Genomic DNA, 27,381 nt, shown 5'->3' with positions numbered 1-27,381 from the left:
CCCCCAACCCCCTTTCCACTGTCAACCACCATTCTGTTCTGGGAGTTTTGTTTTGTTTTGTTTGTTTGTTTATTTATTTTGTTCTTTGTATTTCACATATAAGTGAGAATACACAGCATTTGTCTTTCTCTGTCTGACTTATTTCACTTAGCATAATGCCCCCCAGGTCCATCCGTGTTGTCGCAGTTACCAAGATTTCATTCTTTTTAATGTAGTTTAATCTTCGCATCTGGTGATTTTCTCAATTTTCTTCTTGTAATTGATTTCTAGTTTTATACCATTGTGATTGGAAAAGATGCTTGATATAATTTCAATCGTCTTAAATTTATTGAGACTTGTTTTGTGGCTTAACATGTGATCTGGCTGAGTAGTAGTTGTGTGTGTGTGTGTGTGTGTGTGTATAAAGAAGACATCATATGTATATTTCTTTTTTTTTCTAATTGCTATGGCTAGGACTTCCAATACTATGTTGAATAAAAGTGGCAAGAGTGGGCATCCTTGTCTTGTTCCTGATTTTAGAGGGAAAGCTTTCAACTTTCACCATTGAGTATGGTGTTAGCTGTGGGCTTGTCATATATGGCCTTTATTATGTTGGGGAGTGTTCCCTCTACACACTTTGCTGAGAGTTGTTATAAATGGACACTGAATTTTGTCAAATGCTTTTTCTGTACCTGTTGAGATGATCATATGATTTTTATCCTTCATTTTGTTAATTTGGTGTATCACATTGATTGATTTGTAGATGTTGAACCATTCTTGCATCCCTGGAATAAATTTCACTTGATCATGGTGTATGATCCTTTTAATGTACTTTTTAATTCGATTTGCTAATGTTTTATTGAGGATTTTTGCATCTGTGTTCATCAGTGATGTTGGCCTGTCATTTTCTTTTTTGGGGGTGTCCTTGTCTATTTTTGGTATCAGGGTAATGTTGGCCTCATAGAATGAGTTTGGAAGTGTTCCCTCCTGTTCAATTTTTGGAAGAGTTTGAGAAGGATAGGTATTAAATCTTCTTTAAATGTTTGGTAGAATTCACCAGTGAAGCCGTCAGGTCCTGGACTTTTGTTTGCTGGGAGGTTTTTAATTACTGATTCAATCTCCTTACTGGTAATTGGTCTGTTCAGATCTTCTACTTTTACATGATTTACTCTTGAAAAATTGCATGTTTCTAGGAATTTATCCATTTTTTCTAGGTTGTCCAGTTTTTTGGCATATAATTGTTCATAGTAGTTTCTTATGATTCTTTATATTTCTGGTGGCATCAAGGGTAACTTCTCTTTATTTCTGATTTTACTTTTGAGCCCTCTTTTTTTTCTTGGTGAATCTAGCTAAAGGTTTGTCAATTTTATTTATCTTTTCAAAGAGCCTGCTCTTAGTTTCACTTTTCTATTGTCTTTTTAGTCTCTATCTCATTTATGTCTACTCTGATCTTTGTTATTTCCTTCCTTCAACTAACTTTGGGCTTCTTTTGTTCTTTTTCTAGTTCCTTTAGGTGTAAAGCTAATTGTTTGAGATTTTTCTTGTTTTGAGGTAGGCCTGTATTGCTATGAACTTCCCTCTTAGAACTACTTTTGCTGCATCCCAGAGATTTTGGTAAGTTGTATATCCATTTTCTTTTGTCTCAAGGTATTTTTTTATTTCTCTCTTGATTTCTTCATTGATTCATTGGTTGTTCAGTAGCATGTAGTTTAATCTTCACATTTTGTGATTTTTCCCAATTTTCTTATAATTGATTTCTACTTTTATACCCTTGTGGTTGGAAAAGATGCTTGATATAATTTCAGCCTTCTTAAATTTGTTGAGACTTGTTTTGTGGCTTAACATGTGATCTGTCCTGAAGAGTGTTCCACTTGAGAAGAATGTGTAATATGCTACTTTTGGATAGAATGTTCTATATATATCTGTTAAGATTATCCGTTCTAATGTGTCATTTAAGGCCCACATTTCCAAGATTGATCTTATGTCTGCATGATCTAGTCATTGATGTAAGTGGAGTATTAAAATTCCTTACTATTACTGTATTACTGTCAGTTTCTCCCCTCAGATCTGTTAATATTTGCTTTATATATTTAGGTGCTCCTATGTTGGGTGCATAAATATTTACAAATGTTATATCTTCTTGTTGGATTGACTCCTTTATCATTATGTAATGCCCTTTTTGTCTTTCAGTGCAGTCTTTGTTTTAAAGTCTATTTTGTCTGATGTAGGTATAGCTACCTCAGCTTTCTTTTGGTTTCTTTTTGCACAGAACATCTTTATCCATCCCTCTGCTTTCAGTCTTTGTGTCTCCTTACATCTGAAGTGAGTGTCTTATAGGCAGCGTATAGGTGGGTCTTGTTTGTTTATACATTCAGCCACTCTAAGTATTTTGATTGGAGAATTTAGTCATTTACACTTAAAGTAATTATTGAGAGGTATGTACATGTCATTTTGTTAATTGTTTTCTGGCTGTTTTGTAGTTTCTCTCTGTTCCTTTCTTCTTCTCTTGCTTTCTGTGTTATGCTCATATTCTATTTTTGTTATCTTTTGTGTGTCTATTATAGGTTTTTGTTTGTGGTTACCATGAGGCTCACATATAACAGCTTATATATATATATCAGTCTATTTTAAGTTGATAGCAAGTTAAGTTTGAATGCATTCTAAAACTCCCCCCCATCACATTTTACGTTTTTGATGTCACATTTCACATCTTTTTATTTTGTGTATACCGTTACTGATTATTCTAGTTATAGTTATTTTTACTACTTTTGTCTTTTAACCTACATACTAGCTTTGTAAGTGATTATATTTACCTTACCCATGAGATTTATACTTTCATATGTTTCCTTGTTGCTAATTAATGCCCTTTCTTTTCAGCTAAAGTAGTCCCTTTCACATTTCTCATAAGGTCAGTTTAGTGATGAAGAACTCCTTTGACGGTTTCTTGTCTGGAAAACTCCATCTGTCCTTCAATTCTGAATGATAATTTTGCTGAGTAGAGTATTCTTGGTTGGAAGTTTTTTCCTTTCAGCACTTTGAATATATCATGCCACTCACTTCTGGCCTGCATAGTTTCTGCTGAAAAATCTGCTCATAGTCTTTTGGGGGTTCCTTTGTATGTAACAAGTTGTTTTCCTCTTGCTGCTTTTAAGATTCACTCTTTAACTTTTGACATTTTAATTATAATGTATCTCTGTGTGGATCTTTTTGGGTTTGTCTTTTTGGGAACTCTCTGGGCTTTCTGGATCTGGATGTCTGTCTCTTTCCCCAGGTTAGGGAAGTTTTCACAGCCATTATTTCTTCAGGTAAGTTTTCTGCTCCTTTCTCTCTCTCTTCTCCTTCTGGCACCCCTATAATGCAAATGTTTTTCTGATTGAAGTCATTCCATAGGTACCTTGGGCTATCCTCACTTTTATTCATCTTTTTTTTTTTCTTTTTGCTGCTCTTGTTGGGTGAGTTCCACGGCCCTGTCTTCTAGATCACTGATTCTTTCTTCTGTTTTATCCAGTCTGCTGTTGAATCCCCCTAGTGTAATTTTCGGTTCAGTTATTGTATTCTTCAGCTCCATGGCTTCTGTGTAGTACTTTCTTATATTTTCTGTCTCTTTATTGAAGTTCTCACTGTGTTTATGCATTCTTCTCCCACATTCAGTAAGCATCTTTATGACCATTACTTTGAACTCTTTATCAGGTAAATTACTTATCTCCATTTCATTAAGGTTTTTGTCCTTAGGTTTTATTTTGTTCTTTCATTTGGAACATATTTCTCTGTTTCCTCATTTTGCTTAACTCTCTATTTTTGTTTCTATATATTAGGTGAAGCAGCTACCTCTCCCAGTCTTGAAGGAGTGACCTTGTTTAGGAGACGAGCTTATCTTTCAACTTTGCCCTAGCTCTTGGTTGTCTCTCCAACCTTTGTGATTGTCTAAGCAGCCTGATTTATTCTCAATAAGTCCCAGTCACTGAGGGTGTGCCAAGACCTCTCAGTGTTCCAAAGGGAGGGACCTCAGTCAGCATCTAGCTTCAGGCTGATTGGAAGCCATACCCTCAGGCAGCAGCTTTTAAAGTATGTCAACATACACAGTCCTGTGGGACTGCAGTTGTAAACTCTGCTGGCCTCCAGACCAGGAGATCTGAAGGTATCACCTGGGTGACTGTTGCAAAAATCAGGACTTCAAACAAGTTTATAAGCTCGTTTCTGGGAGGTACCAGAGAGCCATAGTGAAGCCAGGGAAGAGTGCAAAGATGGCATCTCCAGCCTCTGTTCCCTGAAAGCACCTCTGTAGCCTCTAGATGTGTGGCAAAGCTGAACCCTGCCCCTCAAGCTAGAACAATAGGCCTTTTTCACAGAAAGACTGGGGTTGGGGGGCAGTGTTTCAGTCTGCAGTCTGTGTAGTGCCATGGGGGTGGGAGCTTGTCAAGAACTGTCTCTCTTATTGTTACAGTCTCATGGGACTCAAGAATGCAGGCTGCCCTGGCCACCAGTGCCAGGCAATCAAGGAATGACCCCTGTGTAGACTACATGTGCCCACCAGCTTTAGCTAAGCAGCCAGAGAGTTCAAGGCCAGGGCATACCCAATAGCACTAGCGGGGCAGTAGGAGAGTGTAGGGCCAGGGTGCATCCACTGGCACAGCAGAGTAGAGGGAGAGCACAAAAATTGGCGCCTGCTAGCACCTCTATCCCTGGAGAGAGTCCCAGTAGAGCTCCAGCCCTTCGGCAGATGCTTTAAGAGTAGCAAATGAATCTCCTTCACATACAGTCTAGGCAGTTTTCAAACTGCTGCTTTTGCGCTGGTCCCCGGGGTGAGTGAGTCTGTATGTAAACCCTTTAAGAAAAGTATCTCAGTTCCCTATAGCCCTTTGGGTCCCCTGGATGTGAGGCCCTTTGGTTTTCCAAGCCAGACATTTTGGAGGTCCATCTCTCCATTGCAGATCCAAAGGTTAAGTTGTATGATGTGAGGCACGAACCCCTCACTCCTTAGGGAGAAGCTCCAGATTTGTGAGATGCCTCTGATTATAGGTCACTGTGCTGGGGGTAGGGTTTGGCAGACCATGTCTCTGCCTTTCCTACCCATCTCAGTGTGGCCCTTTTACCATTTCTTGTGAAGGAATTGTTCAGCTAATTTTCAAATCTTTTCCAGAGGGAATTGTTCCATATGTAGCTGTAGATTCCATGTGTCCATGGGAGGAGGTGAGTTCAGGATCTTCTTACAACAACATGTCGGACTGTACCTCCTCCAGACTAGTTATATTTCTCTTGATTGTTTCTGATGGTAGATGTAGTTTCGTAGATATAGTTTGTCACTTCCTATTTTGTTGATACTCATAGTGTTTGTTCACTTAGGCGTTTTAAGAATTTTTCTCAAACAGCTTGGGAGAAACCTTTCTCTTCTCTTCTCTCCTTTTTAATTGAAGTATAGTTGATGTACAATGTTATATAAGTTACAGGTGTACAATATAGTGATTCACAATTTTTAAAGGTTATACTCCATTTATAATTATTATAAGATATTGACTATATTCCCTGTTTTGTACAATATATCCTCGTATCTTATTTCATATATAATAGTTTGTACCTCTTAATCCCTTATGCCCATATTGCCCCTCCCCACTTCCCTCTCCCCACCGGTAACCACTAGTTTGTTTTCTATATCTATGAGTCTGCTTCATTTTTGTTATATTCACCAGTATTTTGTATTTTTCTACATATAAGTGATACATTCCATGTGTAAGTGATATCATACAGTATTTGTCTGACTTATTTCACTTAGCATAATGCCCTTCAAGTCCATTCATGTTGTTTCAAATGGCAAAATTTCATTCTTTTTTATGGCCTAGTAGTATTCCATTGCACATATATGTATGTATATATAGGTGTGTATATAGATATAGATCACATCTTCTTTATCCATTCATCTGTTGATGGACACTTAGGTTGCTTCCATATCTTGGCAATTGTAAATAATGCTGTTATGAACATTGGGGTACATGTATCTTTTCGAGTTAGTGTTTTCATTTCTTTTAGATATATACCCAGGAGTGGAATTGCTGGGTCATATGGTAGTGCTATTTTTGTTTTTTGAGAAACCTCCATACTGTTTTTGACAGTAGCTGCACCAATTTATATTCCCACTATCATTGTAAAAGTTTTCCCTTTCCTCCATATCCTTGCCAGCATTTGTTATTTGTAGACTTTTTGATGATAACCATTTTGACAGGTGTGAGTTGATACCTCATTGTGGTTTTGACTTGCCTGATGATTAGCAATGTTGAGCATCTTTTCATGTGCCTGTGGGCCATCTGTATTTCCTCTTTGGAAAAATGTCTGTTCAGGTCTTCTGCCCATTTTTTAATTGCGTTGTGTTTTTTGGGATATTAAGCTGTATGAGCTGTATATATATTTTGGATATTAATCCCTCATTGGTCTCATCATTTGCAAATATTTTTTCCCAGTTTGTAGGTTGTCTTTTTGTTTTGTTTATGGTTTCCTTTGCTGTACAAAAGCTTTTAAGTTTAATTACATTCGATTTATTTTTGTCTTTATTTCCATTACTCTAGAAAATGGATCCAAAAAAATATTGCTGCGATTCATGTCAAAGAATGTTTTGCCTATGTTTTCCTCTAGCAGTTTTAGAGTATCCCATCTTACACTTGGATCTTTAATCCATTTTGAGTTTATTTTTGTATATGGTATTAGAGAGTGTTCTAATTTCATTCTTTTGCATGTAGCTGTCCAGTTTTCCCGGCACCATTTATTGAAGAGACTGTCTTTTCTCCATTGTATATTCTTGCCTCCTTTGTCATAGATTAATTGGCCATAAGTGTGTGGGTTTATCTCTGGGCTGTCTGTTGTGTTCCATTGATCTATGTGTCTGTTTTTGTGCCAGTACCATACTGTTTTGATTAGTGTAGCTTTGTAGTATAGTCTGAAGTCAGGGATTCCTCCAGCTCTGTTCTTCTTTCTCAAGATTGTTTTGGCTATTTGGGATCTTTTGTGTTTCCATACAAATTAAAAAAAAAATTTTGTTCTTGTTCTGTGAAAAATTCCCTTGGTATTTTGATAGGGATTGCATTGAATCTGTACATTGCTTTGGGTAGTATGGTCATTTTAACAATATTAATTCTTCCAGCCCAATAACACAGTATATCTTTCCGTCTGTTTGTGTCATCTCCAATTTCTTTCATCAGTGACTTACAGTCTTCCAAGTACAGGTCTTTTACCTCCTTAGTAGGTTTATTCCTAGGTATTTTGTTCTTTTTGATGCAATGGTAAATAGGATTGTTTCCTTAATTTCCCTTTCTGACAGTTCATTATTAGTGTACAGAAATGCAACAGATTTCTGTATATTAATTTTGTATCCTGCAGCCTTACCGAATTCATTGATGAACTCTAGTAGTTTTGTTTTATGGTGGCAGGAATTTCTACATATATGTAGGATTTTCTACGTATACTATCATGTCATCTGCAAACAGTGACAGTTTTACTTCTTCCTTTCCAATTTGGATTCCTTTTATTTCTTTTTCTTGTCTGATTGCTGTAGCTAGGACTTCCAATACTCTGTAGAATAAAAGTGACAAGACTGAGCATCCTTATCTTGCTCCTGATCTTAGAGGAAATGCTTTCACTTTATCTTCTCTTAAATGTAGGGTTCTAGTAGCTCTGAAACTAGCCCAAACATTTAGGATTACCGAATTATAGGATTCTAATTGCTGGCAAACAGAATGAATTAGATGTGTTCACCTAGATGCAAGTGAATCTTAGGTCACTCTGTTCCCTTAAAATATTTACTGCTTTATAATTTAGAAACAAGACATATTTCTCTTTTGCGTATATGAAACTTGTACTAATAGCCTTATGTAATGGGAGTATTGTAAGGATTATTCCAGTTGCTATGAACACTGTACAAAATAAATCTTTCCTGATGACATTCAGTGGACTTTACTAGTAGCTACTCCACAAAATTGTGTTTTCTGAGTTTAATGTTTTTGTTTTATTATAGTAATGGAAGCAATAGTAGTATTTTTTAAGTTATTGAAATACTTGGTATTTTCTGTCTTCCTTGTCCCTAACCCAGCAAATCCAGAAGAGATTATGTGGTGTGGTCGTTTGAAGTGCCGTTTTGGAGAAGGGTCAATTTCTAAGATTTCACTTTCTAAAATATGACAGTTTTCATGTTGAACTGCAAAAATCTGTTGGTTTGCACAGTTCTGAGTCAGGAAGTACTTAACTTGGTAGTTAAGGATCTTAGTACATCTTAGTAGACTGTATAGACCAACCTACACCTTATGTCTTATCAGATATACATTGGGGCCATCATTCCTCTGGGTGCAGCTGAGAAAGATGGTCGTCTCCGTGCAGCTGATGAGCTGATGTGCATTGATGGAATTCCTGTTAAAGGGAAATCACACAAACAAGTGCTAGACCTGATGACGACTGCTGCTCGGAATGGCCATGTGTTATTAACTGTCAGAAGAAAGATCTTCTACAGTGGTATGTGAACCTGTTCCTACTCTGATAGGTTAAGAAAGAAACAAAGAGACTCAGTCCACATTTTGGGGGAGTTTTTTGGGGGTTTTTTTTTTTGCAGGTTATTTTATTATGTTTAATAGTGTATGAGATAACTCATTTGGTGTGATCCAAGGCCTCATTGTGGAAGGTCATGTAAGGTCAAAAGGATTCAGAAATAATACTACTACTATCAAAAAAGAGAAATAAATTTGGGGCCTCTATATTAAGATTATATTAATATATATTGATGAATTTGCCAATGTGGCATTGTAGATCAGAGTATCAGCTTTAATCTGTTTTCTGAAAAACAAAGTTATTTAGTCATACCAAGATATCCCATTAGCTGAATATCAAAAGATTTTGGATCCTGATGATCCTAAATATTCAAAGGGACAGAATGTTTCTACTTGACAAATTTTAGTATAATATAATTTAACATTTGAGTGCTTACCACGTCCCAGACATATTGATTTTTTTACTTACTCTTTAGAACACTATGATGTAAACACTATCATTATTCTAGTTACTCACAGAAAGGTTGAGAAACACATAGGTGGTAGGTAGTAGGACCAGGATTAAAACAGGTAGTTTAATTACAGAGCTTGGGGTCTAAACCATTACACTAGGGTATGAAAATCTCATGTATTTTCTCTTCAGTAGTTTTGTGAATATTAAGTAGAAATTTTTAAAAGTGAATTCTTGCCACTTAAAAATTTTTAAAAGACAACCCTGTGGCACCACAAGAGTGTAAGCCTCATGTAGTTTGGGAGTTTCATCCATTTAGTTATGTGCTGTGTCCCCAGTATTTAGAAAATGCCTGCCTGGCACAGAGTGGACATAAAAAAATTTGTCGACTTGATGAATAGTTGCATTGCTCTTAAAAATGAGGCACCGTGTTTTTGATTGCAACATCCAAAGTAAAGGCCCAGGGACTTCCCTCGTGGTCCAGTGGTTAAGACTCCCTGCTCCCAATGCAGGGGCCCGGGTTCGATCCCTGGTCAGGGAACTAGATCCTGCTTGCTGCAACTAAGAGCCTGCATTGCTGAAGCTAAAGATCCCTCATGCCACAACTAAAAGATCCCGCACGCGGCAACGAAGATCCCGCGTGCTGCAGCTAAGACCTGGCACAGCCAAATAAATAAATAAGTAAATAACAACAAAGTAAAGGCCCACCTCCCTTCCTAAGTATCAGGTATTCCGTGATGCATACAGATTTTAATGCAGTGTTGCCTCCATTTGGTTGTGCTGAAGTCAGAACATAACTACACAGAGTAAAAAATGTGATGCTATACAACTAGAGGTTGGCTCCCTCCTGGAAAGCATCATGAAGAAGTTTCATAGTAGTTTGATATTACTGGAAGCATTTTAGCTAATTCATTCTAACCATGCATTATATCAAAAAGAACCTTTCTTTTTATTAATGATTGGATGTTGGTGACACTTTGTCGAGGTGCAAAAACGTATTCTCAGAATCACATAGATTTTGACCCAAAGAGACCTTGTAAATGCATATTCATCGATAGCAGTGTGTTGTGGTTGTTGTTTATGATGTTTTGTATCAAATTATGGCACAAAACTTGCTCTTTTTTTGAAATCAGTTAGGACTAACTTGTGTCATTCTTTCTCACATTCTGATGTTATCTTGAATAGGAGAAAAAGGTGTAGGTTAACTGCCCATTTGCTAGGAATTCCATATGACCTAATCTATGCCTAGGAGAGTTTGCCGTTCATGTGGACAGCTTGTTGTATGCCTGAGAACTGCTAATGGTTAACTCATCTGGTATCACCCATCAGGAACCTGCAGTTGTAAAACACATTGTAAAAGATAAGTTCTGTGTGGATGGCAAACTGTTCTCAACCTGTAATGGGCAGCCTCTCTATCCTGATGCAGTGACCTCTCAGACGTCATGAGTGTCAGTCACTGCACTAAATTATATTTAAAGTTGATTTTAAAAGGAAGTTTACTATGTTGTTATTCACTATCAACTTTTTAAAAAATTACTGGTCCAGGTTAAAAACCTTGCTGGAATTAAAATAATTTCAAGAAGAATTTTTTTACTATCAAATTTCACAGAAGCTTTGAAAAACTTCCTTTAAAGTGAGGTAACGTTTTGCATTTTTCCAACTATGTACTTAAAGAGCATTTAAGAAGTCAGCTGGACTGCTGCCGCCTACATCTGCACTCAAATTAGGTCCAGAGCTCACGTGGGTGGAGGTGCTGCTTTTCTATTCTTTATGTTATTAGAAACTAAATTTTCTTGTGAAAGGCTTAGCACAAAAACACTTTAATTATCAAAAGTTATGATATTCCAGAAATATCAAAATTGATCATGTTTATTATAGAGAAACAACCTGAGGATGACAGCTCTCAAGCCTTCCTTTCAACACAGAATGGCTCTCCCCGCCTGAACCGAGCAGAGGTCCCAGCCAGGCCTGCTCCCCAGGAGGCCTATGATGTTGTCTTGCAACGAAAAGAAAATGAAGGATTTGGCTTTGTCATTCTCACTTCCAAAAGCAAGCCACCTCCAGGAGGTAAGGGCTCCTATGTCCTGTTATCCTTCCCTACAATTCCAGTTTTCTGAGTTGCCTGCTGGGGTTTATGAAACTAGTTAGGAATCATGTATTGATATAAATTGCCTCAGAGAGTTATCTTCTTTTAAATGATGAATATTTTCTTTATTTTCAAAATTAGGTAATCTGGGGACTTCCCTGGTGGTCCAGTGGTTAAGATTTCACCTTCTAATGCAGGGGGTGTGGGTTCAATCCCTGGTCGGGGAGCTAAGATCCCACATGCCTCACAGCTAAAAAGTCAAAACATGAAACACAGAAAATTCAATGAAGACTTTAAAAATGGTCCACATCAAGAAAAAAATAAAAAAGTTAAAAAAAAAAAAGGAAATTGACTGTATTAGAAAAAAAAAATTAGGTAATCTGAATCAAACCTTCCAGGCTTCAGGTTTATCTATCTATCTCAGATTCCATAAAATAAGTCTTATTAGTAGCTTGGTTTGCATCAAGATTATATTGTGGCAGTATATCAGGGATGTGACCTAATTGCTTTAGTGAAAGGACAATGCTGAATTTTTAAAATTATGGGGGCATAGGGTTTTTTTTCAAATTAGGGGAAATCGTGTATGCAGAAATGAATTAAATGCTAGAAACAGTTGAGAAGAAGTAAAACAGATTACCAGAAAAATCTTGACCCAAATATGTCTTAAATAGTCCTTTCATGTTATTTAATAATAATTGCCATATTCCAGCTATAAAGCGACCTTCTTGAATGATAAGAGGCATTCTTACTTTATATGCTTCATTGAAAGGTAAAAATTTTGTCAGAACCTTGAAAAATTAAATATCCTGAACCCAGCTTAACAGAATGTTGTCATCTGAGAAGGATGAGTATGTGTATTAATTCCCTCAACAAAGGAGGAATTACCTCTAGTATGTTTAGGGCTGTTATGATTCAGCAAATTAAATATTTGTCATGTCTTTATGTTTCTAAGAAATAATCATCTTTAAATATAATTGTAAAATCCAAATGAATATAAGATGAGAACCAGCAAATTAATATTTATGTATTATGCTTGTCTGGTAGCTTTATTTTTCCAAGTCAAGTGATAAAAATCTTTGACCACATGAAAATGCATTCTTGCCTTTGCCAGTGGATTTGATTATATCTTGGCTAGTGAGATCCTTTTAGACTAGATGGTCACTAAAACCTTAGTAAAAAAAGAAAACACTTTCAGTAAAGTGTTGTGAGCCAAACCAATTTGCAAAAATCTTGCTAGAATTAATGCAGTTGTGTAGAGGAAGAAGATTCCGTGACATGGATGGGTTATTACTATAGTATCAGGTCACTGCTCACTGATACTAGTTTCCATTTTCCAAAAGCCGTTGCTATGGTAATGCTTGGAACTGGAACTGTCACTGATGCTTTGAGGATGATCATGTGGCCTGTGTCAGAAAAATAAAAGGAAGCAGCATTTAGGTGGAGTTTATTTTGTATCATTGGTTATTTGTTTTTCAAAATACTGATTTCCATTTTAGATAATCATATTCTCATTCTAATACCATGCAATAATCCCAGGCATTCAGATTAACAAAAATAGTGAAAGATTATTACTCAGCATGATAGATGCTAACCACTTTTCATATTGAGGATACTCCTTTTCTAGCACCACAAAAATTAGGTGACAGTCTAGTGTTCACCATAAAACTAGGAGATATAGAGGAATTCAGTAAAATAAATTAGAGGAATTCAGTAAAATAAATTCTGTTACTTAAATATGTTTAACATATTTTTATACTTGTTTGTTTAAAATTTATATTATTATACTTCAATACATTATATATTAAATATTTTATTTGTGTATATTTATTTGTTTATATTTAAATTTTTAAAATCTTTTTATATGTATTTGTTTACATTTCTTCTTACTATTTTGATGGTTTTACATACCATAGATGCTAGATCTCTGTATAAGACAGTGTCATTAAGTGCTGGGCTTTGTAATCAGACAAACTTGGATTCTAGACCTGCTTATGTCATTTAATAGTTGTCTGATCTTGGGCACGTTACTTAGCCTCCAAGAGCTCCAGTTTCCACTGTGAAATGAGGATGATGATAACACTTCCTGTCTCGGGTGTTTGTGAGGATTAAAGGAGACACCGCGTGTGAAGCCCTTTGCCTGGACCTTCAATAAATGCTAGCTGCTGTTGCTTATTGTAGTTCCTGCTACCATTGTCATCATCATTATTTATAAAATTGTCACTGCCTCTTGACCTTTTTTTTTTTTAAAGAAACGTTAAAAAGTTTATCAATATTTGAGTAATGAGATGGGAAAGAAAGCCCAATTAAAATGTAGGATTGAGGCAGCAACTAATGGTGGCAGGAAATGAGTGTTGCTGCAAACTGCGTAACAATGAAAGTTCGGTTTAGAAAAGAGTTAGCACAGGTGAAAAGGCCAGAAACCTGTCTGTCAGAATAGATCATTCTTTATGGATCTTGTCTTGGTATAGATTGGTATTCTGCACAGTGTAGATTGTTGGGGTTTTTTTCCCTTTTGCCGAAATGTATTTACTGCTGACATTTGTCACAAGATGAGTTCCCATTAGCACCTCTAATACCAGTTATAAAATTCTAAGATTCTCTACTGTTGGCTTTTTCAAAGATCAGGGATCCAGGCCCAGCATCCTTCTTGCCCTGGACCCAGTTTGTGTCAGAGCTACATGAATGAAGCACTTAGAAAAGACCTCTATTGAAGATGAAAAGGACTTGGCTAGTTTTTGCATTGCCAGTATTTCAGAGGTTTCAGTGTTTCTGTTATTATATACTTTTCAGTTCTCGTTGCAAAGGATTTCTTTGGGAAGGGGACATTTCCAGTTACTGTCCTTTCTTTTCCTGAAAAGAAATGTTTTAAGAGCACTGAAGTGATCCCAGCAGCTGGACAAGCCAGTCTGTGAGACAGATTTAGGCCAAGATGATTGAAGACGGATAAATTGGCTTTATGGCAGATGCCTGTAGAGTTTGTATATACCAACAACAAGGCAGGACTTAGACGTTTCCTTAGCCATGCAGTTACTTAGAAAACTTCCCAGTCTATTCAGAGAATGTTCAGAAGTTGTCTTTCTACTGGTCTGCTATTTTTAGCTGTTTTGGTGGTGCTGCTATAAATGTGAAGAAAATAACAATCTGACTACTTTATCTTCTCTCACCTTGACGATTAACCCTTTGTGAAGTTCTGTACCAAGATTTGCCAATTCCTTTTGACCACATTGCTCACAGGATGAGAAAGGAACCCCTGAGACATCAGAGATCATGTTGTGTGATGCTTTCCCAAGTCTGAACAAACCCCTTTCAGTGTTCCAGGGAGCTGAATGATTTTCTTCTCGGGGGATCTGGAATGAACACTGTGTACAAGTAAATCTCTTCTAAGAAGGAGAGTAACTAAGATATTGATTTAGAAGGTCACCACAGGGCCTCTGTGTGATTCTCCCTATGTTTCTGATGTGCCACCTGTTGTACTATCAGGGCAATCAGCTCATGCTGCCTGGCACAGGACATGGCCCATGCTGCTCTGGAGCTTTTCTAATTAGTTTATAGGGAAAATGGCATAATAAGTGCTTGATATAATTCAGAGCTAAAAGGCACTTGCTTCCAACAGTGACTTCCTCATTTTTAAGATAAAGTCTCCCAATGTATAATCCTAGAAGAGCCAAGGAATGGCATTCACTGTCCATGGGGACATAAATCATGGCCGAGAATAACTTCCAGTCCAAATGAAGGTCTATTAAAATGGCCCTAGGGCTTCCCTGGTGGCGCAGTGGTTGAGAGTCCGCCTGCTGATGCAGGGGACACAGGTTCGTGCCCCGGTCCGGGAAGATCCCACATGCCGCGGAGCGGCTGGGCCCGTGAGCCATGGCCGCTGAGCCTGCGCGTCCGGAGCCTGTGCTCCGCAACGAGAGAGGCCACAGCAGTGAGAGGCCCGCGTACCGCAAAAAAAAAAAAAAATGGCCCTAACATACACCTAGATATAATTCAGAAATACTAGTAAGGAGCCCATTTTACTATGGAAATTAAACATAATCACAGTGCCATTTTAAAATATTAAATTATCCTTATTCATAACAATAAGGCTACATATTCAGCAGGAGCTCAAGTGCCTGATACATTTACTGACCTAGGCAAAGAAATTCTTAGAGAACACAGAAGGAACATTTGTTTCTCAATACCTTATTAAATGGTGAAAGATATTTTGACAAGATTTCCTGAATGTCTGAGAACTCATTTTAAGGTTTAATAACAGTGAAGTGTCGTAATAGTTACTCTAAGAAAGCCTTTAGCATTATGCTAGAGATATAATAGAACTGCACAGAGTGTCTTTGCAAACGTCTTAGATTCAGCTTTGTGCATTCAGGGTATGATTTTATCCGTAAGCCAAATAATCTTAATGTTAAACATTAATGTTCTAATTCCACTCCGCTTTTCTGATTTTTAAAAAAATCTAAAGGCATTAAATAAAAGGAATTAATTTTGCCCTAGAAATAAGTATGATTCATTTTAATGATCAGTCATTTCACTGTAACTGGATTTCTGACCAATCTGAGTCCTAAACTTGATTTTGAACTGCATTTATTTACAAGATTCCTTGTGGGAGTAAATGCCCCTTCAGCAGAACCAAAGATGATCTCATTGTAGCCGTTTCTAAAATAGCCAAAAACATGATGCAGCCTAAACAGCCAACAGCAAACAAGAAACATGAGATATTCTCATAAGTATCACTGAGGTCAGTAGCCTTTAAACTGGATCATTAGGATGACATTATAAAAATTGGAAAAAGGTTTCTGGTAAGTGGAAAAAGCAAAAAGGTTTATATGCTATGATTGCAACTGTGTAAAGAGTATCTATGCCTGTGGAGAAAGAGTGGAAGATAATATGAAAGTAGTTGCATTTGGATAGGATGATCACAGGTGGTGGTTTTTTGATATATCTTTAAAGAATTTTCTTTGATGTTATTATGTTGAATTTTTGATGATGATAAATCCAACACTCCAAGATACGTTAAATAATTGAAAAACCTGGGGATTTTTTTCCCATAGTTATTCCTCATAAAATTGGCCGAGTCATAGAAGGAAGTCCAGCTGATCGCTGTGGGAAGCTGAAAGTTGGAGATCATATCTCTGCAGTGAATGGGCAGTCCATTGTTGAATTGTCCCATGATAACATTGTTCAGCTGATCAAAGATGCCGGTGTCACCGTCACACTAACAGTCATTGCTGAAGAAGGTAAGGAACCAGTAGACCTGCCTTCCCCAAACTGATCTGAGGGACACAGAGCCTGTAGAAGGCAGTGGCTTCCTCCAGCATTGCCAGAACCATTGCAGTGATAGAACCATTTATACGCTCGGGAGTCTCATTTTTTACCTTTTCCATTTAATGAATTTAAAAGACAGTTTATTATAAAGTTGTCAGTAGCTCAAGAAAAATAACACAGCTAGTGAGTGGTGGCCATTTATTTATGTGCTGGAGGAGCAAGCACGCAGAGCAAACGACATTGGTAATACTTTTCAGATCTTATTTTCTTAAAATAATGTCTTAAGTCTCTGCTTGAGTGAGAGAAAATCTTCTAAAGAGTTCCAAGAAAGTCACTGTTGATATCAAGCCTTTCATGTCAGGCCCGTGCCATAGTGTGCCTTGCCTCGCAGGCAGGGCTTCGTTCTGGTAGCTGCTTTACAAGTGGGGGAAGGGGAGTGCATCGGAATGGCCAGTAAATAGGGCATAAAACGTACTTAGTGTCTTGCCTTGCTTTAAGGCTGCCTTTGATCATTAAGAATTTCTAATTAGGAACCATTTTTGAATAGCACCGGTTCATGGTCTTTGTTTATGAATTACAAGGTAACCGTTAAATAATGCTCATCTCATTTTTCCTGATCTTGTAAAATTTATGAGAAGGCAAAAGCAACAGAATTGCGAAGGGTCAGTCTTTCATGTTAAAATTCCTTGTACCGTAATGTGTGTTCATGTCCCCCGTGCCCGCCATGATCCTCTAATCTAGTCAGTTTTCAGGTCTTTTAAGTTTTGATTCTTCCTTTCTTTTCCCTTCCTCCTGTACCACTCGCATACCTTTGTATCTAAGGTACTACATAAATCTCCCCTCTGTCCAAGATTCTGTAGGGGGATTTCTTTGTGGACACGAGTTCGTCTGGCTGCTCTCGGAGGCCCCTTCTCATTCTAAGACACTGTGACATCCCTGCCTCTGCTCTTTTCCCTTCTCTAGCCTGTTTTGCACTCTGCCCAGACTCTGTCCCAGACGCTGCTGATTCTTCCTTCTAAAGTCCTCTTCAGTGCGAGCGCCAGTGCTTCCCCGCTCTCTGCACAGAAAGTGTTTTATGATTTTGTTCCCAGCCTGCCTTTTAAATTTACCTCCCAGTTCTTTCCAAATTCTCTGTCCAAATTCTCAGATCTTTCCAAAGATCTGTCTCTTTTTCCAGATCCTCTCTTGAACTGGTCCTCATTGGCCTCTGTGCACATGGGCTTCCTCCCCCAGTCCCATAGCACTCCTTATCTCTGCAATTCACTGAGCACTATTACATCACTAACTCCCTATTAAAGGGTCTGTTCTTTGAATACAAAGAAAATGTTACCAATTGACTAGGATACTTGTTAGGCACTCAGTGAATATTTTTTTGAATGAAGGAATGAGTAAATGGATGAATGAGCGAATGAGCAAAGTAAGAGTCAGGAGATTTTCAGTTCTATGCCAATACCTAGCAGAGGCAGTATAAGCCCTAAGAGAAGAAGTAAGCTTTTGACTGACAAGAGTTCACTGACACCTATTAGCTAGCTGTCTGACCTCAAACAAGCCACTTACCATTTCTAACCTTCAGTTTTTAATCTGTAGGGTGGGAATAATGATATCTATTTCAGGATCACTGTGAAAATTAAAGGTGAAAATGTACATAATCTGCATAAATACCCTGAGGTGCTCATCTAGTGATAGCTGTCATTATCTTACCACGTCTTTGCATGGCTGCCTCCCTCACTCACTGCCTAAGGAAATAATAATATTTAAGAAGCACTTACTATGTGGCAGCTATTGCCCTAAGTACTTTACATCTGCTAAATCATTTAATCCTCACACTAACCCTAGGTTGGCACTATTAATGTCCCATGCTATAGGGGAGGAAATGAGCCACCGAGCAGTTAGAGAACTTGCCCCTGGTCATAAAACTAGTGACAGAACAAGTATTCGAATACAGGCTCTAGGCTGTAGAATCTGTTCTCCTAACTGCCGTGCCTTCCCTAACTAATCACGGTGTCTAAAATAACCCTCCCCCTGCCTGACCCAGTCTTCCCTTACTCAGCTTTACTTTTTTTTTAAATTATTAATTAAAAAAATGTTTATTGAAGTATAGTTGATTTACAAAATTGTGTTAGTTTTACAGGTACAGCACGGTGATTCAGTTATGTGTGTGTGTGTGTATATATATATATATATATATATATATATATATATATTCTTTTTTAGATTCTTTTCCCTTATAGATTATTACAAAATATTGAGTATAGTTCCCTGTGCTATACAATAGGTCCTTGTTGATTATCTATTTTACATATAGTAGTGTGTATATGTTAATCCCAACCTCCTAATTTATCCCTCCCCTATCCCCTTTCCCCTTTGGTAACTCTAAGTTTGTTTTCTATATCTGTGAGTCTCTTTCTGTTTTTCAGCTTTACTTTTCTTCATTGTACTTATCTCTACCTGAGGTTATTGAACTATGAGTTTATTTGTTTATTGTCATCTCCCCTACTAGAATGTAAAGTCATAAGATTCATGAAGTTAGAGAATTTGTCATGTTTGGTGCTAAATCCCAAGGGCCTAAAACATTGTTAACCACATAGTAAGTGCTCAATCAAATTTTTTGAATGAAGGCTTATTGTTACTTAATATGATTTTGGTACGATTTCTTTATCTCAGTTTCTTTACCATGATCTCTTTGGCCTGCTTTTTAGCCTTAAATTTTGTTCCGTGACCCACAGAGAAAAGCAGGCCTCAGTGCCACAGGGTTGTGACATTTCAGGGTTGTTCTGAGAATGATGTATGTAGTACACTTATATCACCATGCTTGGCATGCAGTAGTGATAGAAGCTACTAGAAGTAGTGGAACTAGCAGTAGTATACATCAGTGTTTCTCAAACCATATATAGAAGCATCAGTGGTTTTTTTTCCCAGTTCATCACAGACCAGCATTTTTGTAAAATTCAATAAAAATTAAATGAAAATTATTCTGTCGAATCATTATAAAATTAAAAAATTTTTACTCTCAGTATCAGTATGCATCTTATTGCTGACTAACAGACCACACTTTGAGTAGTCTTGAGACGGAGAAAGAAGTGGTCTTTCTACTGCTGAATGATATTAGTATAATTTTTTTTTCAGAATTACCCTTTATTGTTGATGGTGTTTTCGAGAGGTTGTCCAAAATTACTCAGTTGTTTTTCTTCCGTTTAAAAATTAATTTTGGAATTCCCTGGTAGTCCAGTGGTTAGAACTCCGAGCTTTCACTGCCGAGAGCTGGGGTTCAATCCCGGGTCTGGGAAATGAGATTCCCACAAGCTGCGTGGCACGGCAAAAAAATAAAATAAAATAACTTTGACATTCTGGCCCAAATACTTCTGGACTTGTCTTCTGGACAATCTTAAGATTTCTTATATAATGCCAATCAATGTTTACGAAAAGTAGAAGGGTGGTGGGAAACACCCTAGCAGATCCATGCTTTAAAGTGTTATTTCATATGTAGGTGCAACCTCTTAAAATACAATCACATTTGACATGTAAAATCACATTTCAATGATTACACCTTACTTTTACTATACTCTAAGTTTTATTAAACTGTGGGAACATTTAGAATCTCTTACTTTTCTCAGGTAAATTAGAAAGTGTCCCTTCTTTCCCATTCATGGAGTTCGTAAGACGTCCAAGCTTCTCTGAAGTCTGTCAATTGCACTAAAGAGTCAAATGAATACTTACAGCTCTACAGCTGTTTTCAGAAATCACACATTCAGAGCTGCATTCCATCCCATGTGATACTGCTCCCCACCTCTCCATAAGCCATTCACTGTAAATCAATAAAAGACAGTTACCTGGAAAAAGAAAACTTGTTTCCTTCACCTTCTTTGCCCCCTTTTGCTAGATATGATTCAGTATCTGTTCTTATTTTGCCAAGTTCCCAAGTCAAGTGTCATGTGTGGTACAAAACTCTCAAACACATTCAGGACTTGGGACTCCCCCTGCTGTGTGGCATTCCCACGACACTGCCACCTCTTCACCAGGGCAGCTCCCTCTCAAGTCTAGAGCATAAACTGACTCAGCCTGCTTGTTCTTGCTTATTGGAAAGAAATCTTTAAATTGTATGATTTTTTAAAATTGATTCCTAATGTTGTGTCAGGTCTTGTTCATTTCATTTTCAAGAGTGGACGCAAGTTCCCAAAGGCTACCAAGGGCTATGTTAGAATGGCTCTGGTAGTGTTGCCATCATTTTCGTTTTGTTTTGCTTTCCATTGATTTATCTGTTTATTCTCACTTGTCTCCGTTTTCCACTCTCATTTCTCTCACTACTCCCACTGGCAGTTATGCCAGTGTATTTTATGTGCCTCCTTTTATTTATGTCTTTTAAAATACATGTTTATGTGTGTGTCTGCCTTTATTTTTTGAGTTGTATAACTGGTATTGTGTTATAGATTTTATGCTGGTTTTTTTTCTCAGAACCATATGCTTTCTTTTTTTTAATGTCACTTTATTGTTACAGAATCTAATCCAGGATCTTACATGGCACTTAGTTGTTGTATCTTCTTTTTTCTTTTTAATTGAGACATAACTCATGTGCTATAAATGTCATTGTTTTAAAGTATACAAGCCAGTGGTTTTTAGTATATTCATAAGGTTGTGCAACCATCCCCACCAATTCCAGAACATTTTATCACCCCTATAAGAAACCACTACTCTACTTTCTTTCTCTATGGATTTGCTAGATATTTCATGTAAATAGAATTATATCTGACCTTTTATGTCTGGCTTCTTTCACTTAGCAAAATGTTTTCATGTTTCATCTGTGTTGTAGCATGTCCTTTTTATGACTAATGAATAATATCCCATTATGTGTATATACATTTTGCTCATTTAGTCATTATTTGATAGACACTTGGGTTGTTTCTGTTTTTTTTCTATTATGAATAATGCTGCTATGAACATTGGCATACAGTTTTTATACGGATGTATGTTTTCATTTTTCTTGGGTGTATACCTAGGTGTGGAATTGTTGAGTCACATGATGTCATGTTTAACGTTTTGAGGAACTGTCAAACTGTTTTCCACAGCGCTGCATTGTTATATATTCCCACCAGTAATGTATGAGGCTTCCAATTTCTCCACATCGTCACCATTTATTTTCCTTTGTGTGTGTGTGTGTGTGTGTATGTATGTGTGTGTCTTAAGCCATTCTAGTGAGTGTGAAATACAATAGTATCTCATCGTGGTTTTGATTTATATTTCCCTGGTGACTAATGATGTTGAGCGGCTTTTCGTGTGCTGTTGGTCACTTGCATATCTTCTTTGGAGAAATGTCTATTCAGATCCTTTACTCACTTTTAATTGGGTTGTCTTTTATATTGTTGAATTATAAGGCTTCTTTATATTCTGGTTTTAGATCCTTACCTGATATATGGTTTGCAAGTCTTTTCTCCCATTTTGCGGGTTGTCTTTTCACTGTTTTGATATTGTCCTCTGATGCACAAAAGTTTAATGTTGCTGTTGTCTGATTTATCTATCTTTTCTTTGGTTGCTTGTGCTTTTGGTATCGTAGCATCAAGTGCCTTCAAGATTTATCTGAGTTGCTGGGTGAACACAATCGATTAACTACTTGACCATTTTCCATACTGTATATTTACTGTGTATTACCTGTCTCCTCCCCCATAGACAGCCACACCATCTCCAGCTCCACATTATCACAAACTATCCTCTATACCTTCATATATGTACCTTATAAAACAGTGTGAGAATTTATTGGAGTGAAATTGCTTACTTTGACCAAGTACTATCAGATTGTCCTCTGTAATTGCTGCAGCCATCTACACTCCCACCAACAGAACACTGAGGATTCTTTATCTTCACATCCCCGCCAATACTCAGCATTATCCAGCTTTCAAGTTGGCTAGCGTACAGCAAGGAAAGTGTTACTTCATTGGTATATAATTTGCATTTCTCTGATTATGCATGAGTTTGAGCATCTATTTGGATGCTTGTTTGGGGTTGTTTTTTTCCTTGTAAATTGCCTCTTCATATCCTTTACTCATTTTTCTTGTGGGATTGCTGTCTTTTTCTTGTTGATATTTAGAGATTCCTTGCAAATTATAGGCATTAGTCCAATTTAGTTTTAGAAAGCATAAATACCTTTTCCTGTCATCTGTATGTTAACTTTGACTATGGTGCCCTTTGTTAAACAGAGAGTCTTAATTTAGATGTCACCAGATTAGTCAATTTTTATTCAGTACCTTATGGCTTGTGCTTTTGAAGTTTTATTTAAGATATCTTTCCCCACCCCATATCACAGAAATTTTCTCTTATGTTATCATCTATTGGATTTCTAATTTTGCATTTTGCATTTAGATCTTGAATCCATCTGGAGCCTACCTTTATATATAGTTTTAGGAGGGATCCAGTTTTATTTTTTATCCTTACAGTGAGCCAGTTTTTCTAGTACCATCTATTAGATAGTACTTCTTTTCCTCATTGATTTGTGGAGCCATCTCTTCTGTATATTAACCTCCCCTTTAAACATGAATCTCCGTACCACAACGTTCATTGCAGTACTGTTTACAATAGCCAGGACATGGAAGCAACCTAAATGTCCATCAACAGATGAATGGATAAAGAAGATGTGGCACATATATACAATGGAATATTACTCAGCCATAAAAAGAAACAAAATTGAGTTATTTGTAGTGAGGTGGATGGACCTAGGGCCTGTCATACAGAGTGAAGTAAGTCAGAAAGAGAAAAACAAATACCGTATGCTAACACATATATATGGAATCTAAAAAAAAAAAAAAAAAAAGATAGTTCTGAAGAATGTAGGGACAGGACAGGAATAAAGATGCAGATGTAGAGAATGGACTTGAGGACACAGGGAGGGGGAAGGGTAAGCTGGGATGAAGTGAGAGAGTGGCATTGACATATATACACTACCAAATGTAAAATAGCTAGCTAGTAGGAAGAAGCCACATAGCACAGGGAGATCAGCTCGGTGTTTTGGGACCACCTAGAGGGATGGGATAGGGAGGGTGGGAGGGAGACGCAAGAAGGAGGGGATATGGGGATATATGTATATGTATAGCTGATTCACTTTGTTATACAGCAGAAACTAACACACCATTGTAAAGCAATTATACTCCAATAAAGATGTTAAAAAAAAGAGAAAAAAGAATCTCCAAGCTCTTTATTCTGTTCTGCTAGTTTATCTATTATTATCTATACGTACCTATTGTATATATACATATAATTTTAATATATATAAATATAATTTTTGAGTGTGTGTATATATATATTCACACAAACACACACACATTTTTTTTTTAGTCTGTAACTTTGTGGTATATTCTAGTATCTGTGTGTTAAGGCACATCTTTCTCCAAGCCCCCACCAAATCAACTAGGTATTCATGACATTTTTCCATGTAAAATTTTAGAGCCAATTATTAAGCCACTCTAAAAAATCCAGCTGCAATTTTTATTGGGATATATTGAACATATATTAACTTTGGGAAAATTTATACCTTTAAATATTAAGTCACCCCACCTAAGAGTATGGGCTATCTCTTCAATTATTCAGGTCATCTTTTCAATAGAATTTTAGAAAGTTCTTTCATGAGATTCTTATTTATTCTTGGTAAAGATGATTCCCAATATATTATAATGTTTGTTGCTAAAGCTTAACTGTGGGATTTTGTGTTTATCCTCTGATAATACACTTTCTCTTAAGTAGTTACATACAGAAACTCCAGCAAAAGTTTAATTCTCATTGAGGGAAAGATATACTTAACCCATTGCTTTACAAGAATCTTCAGATAAAATTCAGAGAGGCTGCTGCGGCAGCCTAGCCATATACCACTACTCTCCTCCCGCCACTGTTTATACCCTGGCCTGTGTTTTCAGAGTACTCTCAGTTACTTTCAGTTACAAGAAGTTCTTAAATAAGAATAAATTATTTATCTATGTTTTTAGTCCCAAGAACTTTGAAGAGAAACAACTTAATCCAAGCCATAAAATAATGATGTATTTAGTGACCCTGAAGTCCCAGCTCTCTCAATAGAAATTGCTTCCTAAACATTCATATTCCTTGTTTTTCACATCAGTCTTTCTGTGTTTTCATTATATTTGAGATTCAGATTTTATTAGTTTCTACATGTTCTAACCTAAAAATGTCCTCTTACCTGGAACATTTTTGCTAAGTTAGGTAAATATTTCAGACTGTACACCTTAAGAGAAATATAGCCCCAAATAAGAAATATAGCCCCAATCATTTTGATGGTTATGATAACCATAATGATCATTTTAATAGAAACATTAATATAATGAACATGATATGCCAGGCACTGTTCTAAGCATGTTTATCTATACAGTAACCCCACGAGGTAGCTGAAACCCCATCAGTCTTGCTCCAGAGTTCATGGTCTTAATCATTAATCTATGCTCTCTCTTTGATATTTTAAAATATCCTATGTTTTAAAATTTGGGCGGGATAAAACATTAGAAAGTTTCAGCTTTTTTTTTTTTTTTTTTTGGCTGTGTTGGGTCTTCGTTGCTGTGTGCAGGCTTTCTCTAGTTGCAGCATGCGGGCTTCTCATTGCGGTGGCTTCTCATTGCGGAACACGGGCTCTAGGCATGCAGGCTTCAGTAGTTGTGGCACGTGGGCTCAGTAGCTGTGGCGCACGGTCTTAGCTGTTCCGTGGCATGTGGGATCTTCCCGGACCAGGGATCTAACCCGTGTCCCCTGCATTGGCAGGCGGATTCTTAACCACTGTGCCACCAGGGAAGTCCAAAAGTTTCAGCTTTAAAAATAAATATGAGTCTGACAACCTCCAGAGTGTCTTTTAACTGTCATCTCCCATGAATTGGCATCTAGTTCTAGATGCAAGCAGTTACTTTGCTTAGTTATGAAATCCGCCTTCAAGGAACAACAGGAGTTCTGGAGCTGTTGAGGATGATACTGAAGCAAATGTTCCTTTTTTCACTTACATCTGTGCTCTTAGAAAATAGAATCAGTAAAATCTTTATAAACATTTGTCAATACTCAGGATGATTTTATAAGTTTCTCTTTGATACTAGAGTCAGGTGAAATAACTACTGCTACATTAAAGATGCAGGTTAAAGATACGTGTGTAATTTCCAGACTGGCCTCTGTGCTCCAGCATTCCTAAGACCTGTCTTTGTCATCTAGAGTGGTTTACCAGTTAATGGGCAGTACACTCTGGAAACCCATAAATATATTACAAGGTAGTTCCCAGAGCTCAGTCCTCTAGATAATAGTATGGAGTGTGTTCACATCTGATTATCATGTTGTGTGGACGACCAAAACAAAGGTGAAAGAGGGAAAGCATGTGCAGTAAGAATGATTCCTGTTCTCTTCAAACATAAACATCGATCAGAAGCCACAGGGAAAAAGACGTTAGTTCCCGTTGCAGGCAGCGGATAGCAGTGCTGCTTGTGTAAAGTCACTACCGTCGGGAAAGTGACAACCACGTGTTACTGTCTCACTTTCACATTTTTATGTACAAATTCTTATTTCTCTTGTTTCGCCTTTGAACAGAGCATCTTGGTCCACCATCAGGAACAAACTCCGCCAGGCAAAGCCCAGCCCTGCAGCACAGGCCCGTGGGACAGTCACAGGCCAACCACATACCTGGGGACAGGTGGGGCTGCTCTTCTCAGGTTTTGGTTTTTAACTCTGCTCATCTCCCCACTTTTCATCACCCACCCACCCCCACTCACCTCCACACAGTTATGCAGAAGCCAGCCGGTTAGGTCAAGATGAGATGTCTACTCCCTCCGGTCCCTTTGTCCCTTCCTCCCCCTCTTCCCAGCCCCAGCCCAGGGTGCAGCGTAACAGGTGGGGATTAGAAAGAAGTGACAGTAGCACCTACTCTGCTGCTCTAGGTCCTCACGGTTTTGGTAGGGAAGCCCCAGACCCACAATGATTACCATCTTCTTAGACTACCCGAGCAGTATCTGTGCATATTTCTTTCCTCTTTCGTTGAAAATATAAGTCATGAAACAAAAACTAAATTTCCAGAAATTCAGCATTTTCACAGGCATTGGTACTGCAAGAGAGCCATTTTTCACTGTAACAAGGTCAGCTTATCTGCCCTCCGGTTCAGTGACTCGAGTGCAGTTTTCCTTGATGTAAACTGTGCTGAGACACCCTTAAAACAAAACAACAAAAACAAAACGAAAAAACAGCATGGAGGTGTTGACAGACTTGAAGCCATGCTGGAGTTAATAGCTAGTTTTTGCCTGGCATCTCTCTGCTTCTAGATACAGCCTGTCTTAATAGCAGTTTGTCAGAGGGAGAATGGCAAAATTCAGCTTTTAAAGGAAAAGAAATTGATCTGCTTTTACTTTTAGGCTGTGTTTCATATTCTCAGTTCAGAGAGTGACTTGATTTCTCTTTCCTGTAGAAGTGTCGCAGAAGGTGAAATTGGAAAAGACGTCCTCACTTCCTACAGACACTCGTGGTCTGACCACAAGCACCTTGCACAGCCTGACACTGCAATGATTTCAGTCATAGGCAGTCGGCACAATCAGGTAACAGAGATTCCCCCCAGATGCAGACTGTTCTTTTCAGTTGCTGAATCACTGACACTGATGAATTTTAACTGCAGATCAGTTCAGATAAATTTGTTCCCAAAACTGATAATTCTTAAGGACCTACTCTGTGTTTGGCATTCTCTTAGTGTCCACGAGACAATGTAAAGAGTGAAAAAGAAGTTTATCCTCTATTGGAGAAATTTTAACCCTTAGTTGAGTACCTAGAAATAGCAGTGTTTTAGTTAATCAAAGAAAGATTTGGGGTGGGTTTTTTTTTTTCTTTTTTCAGGAAAATTAGTCAAAATCTGCTTAAAGGAAGCACTGTTCAAAATTCTGTTCTCTGATTGTTCTGTTGCATATTGACCAACTAGTAGAGAAGACATGTAATCTTCAAATTAATTTAGGCTGCATTTATAGAAATTAGGTAGCCCTTCGACCAAAACGTACATTCCTTCCTTATGATATAGAAATGCATATTGATATCACATGATAGCACTTACATGTGGAATCCCCAAAAAATGATACAAATGAACT

General features: G+C 37.5%; 1 protein-coding gene across 6 annotated transcripts in view; it reads left to right on the top strand.

The window, feature by feature from the left end:
• MAGI3 (membrane associated guanylate kinase, WW and PDZ domain containing 3) overlaps nucleotides 1–27,381 on the top strand; it is a 295,639-nt gene that overhangs the window by 228,890 nt on the left and 39,368 nt on the right. For 5 of the 6 annotated variants that reach the window (XR_003794507.1, XM_029229509.1, XM_029229505.1 and 2 more), the window contains 5 exons: nucleotides 8,277–8,469; nucleotides 10,831–11,019; nucleotides 16,087–16,272; nucleotides 25,850–25,952; nucleotides 26,718–26,844. Coding sequence is in view for 5 of the 6 variants with exons in the window: in XM_029229509.1 (XP_029085342.1) it covers nucleotides 8,277–8,469; nucleotides 10,831–11,019; nucleotides 16,087–16,272; nucleotides 25,850–25,952; nucleotides 26,718–26,844 (798 nt within the window). In the remaining variant the exon portion in view is untranslated. The remainder of the gene's footprint in view (nucleotides 1–8,276; nucleotides 8,470–10,830; nucleotides 11,020–16,086; nucleotides 16,273–25,849; nucleotides 25,953–26,717; nucleotides 26,845–27,381) is intronic. The other variant, XM_029229507.1, reaches the window with a different exon arrangement.

The sequence above is a fragment of the Monodon monoceros genome, unplaced genomic scaffold (genome assembly GCF_005190385.1).
Source record: "Monodon monoceros isolate NGI ecotype Baffin Bay Population unplaced genomic scaffold, NGI_Narwhal_1 Super_Scaffold_18, whole genome shotgun sequence".
Lineage (NCBI taxonomy): Eukaryota > Metazoa > Chordata > Mammalia > Artiodactyla > Monodontidae > Monodon > Monodon monoceros.
This window is presented reverse-complemented; position numbering and strand designations above follow the sequence as displayed.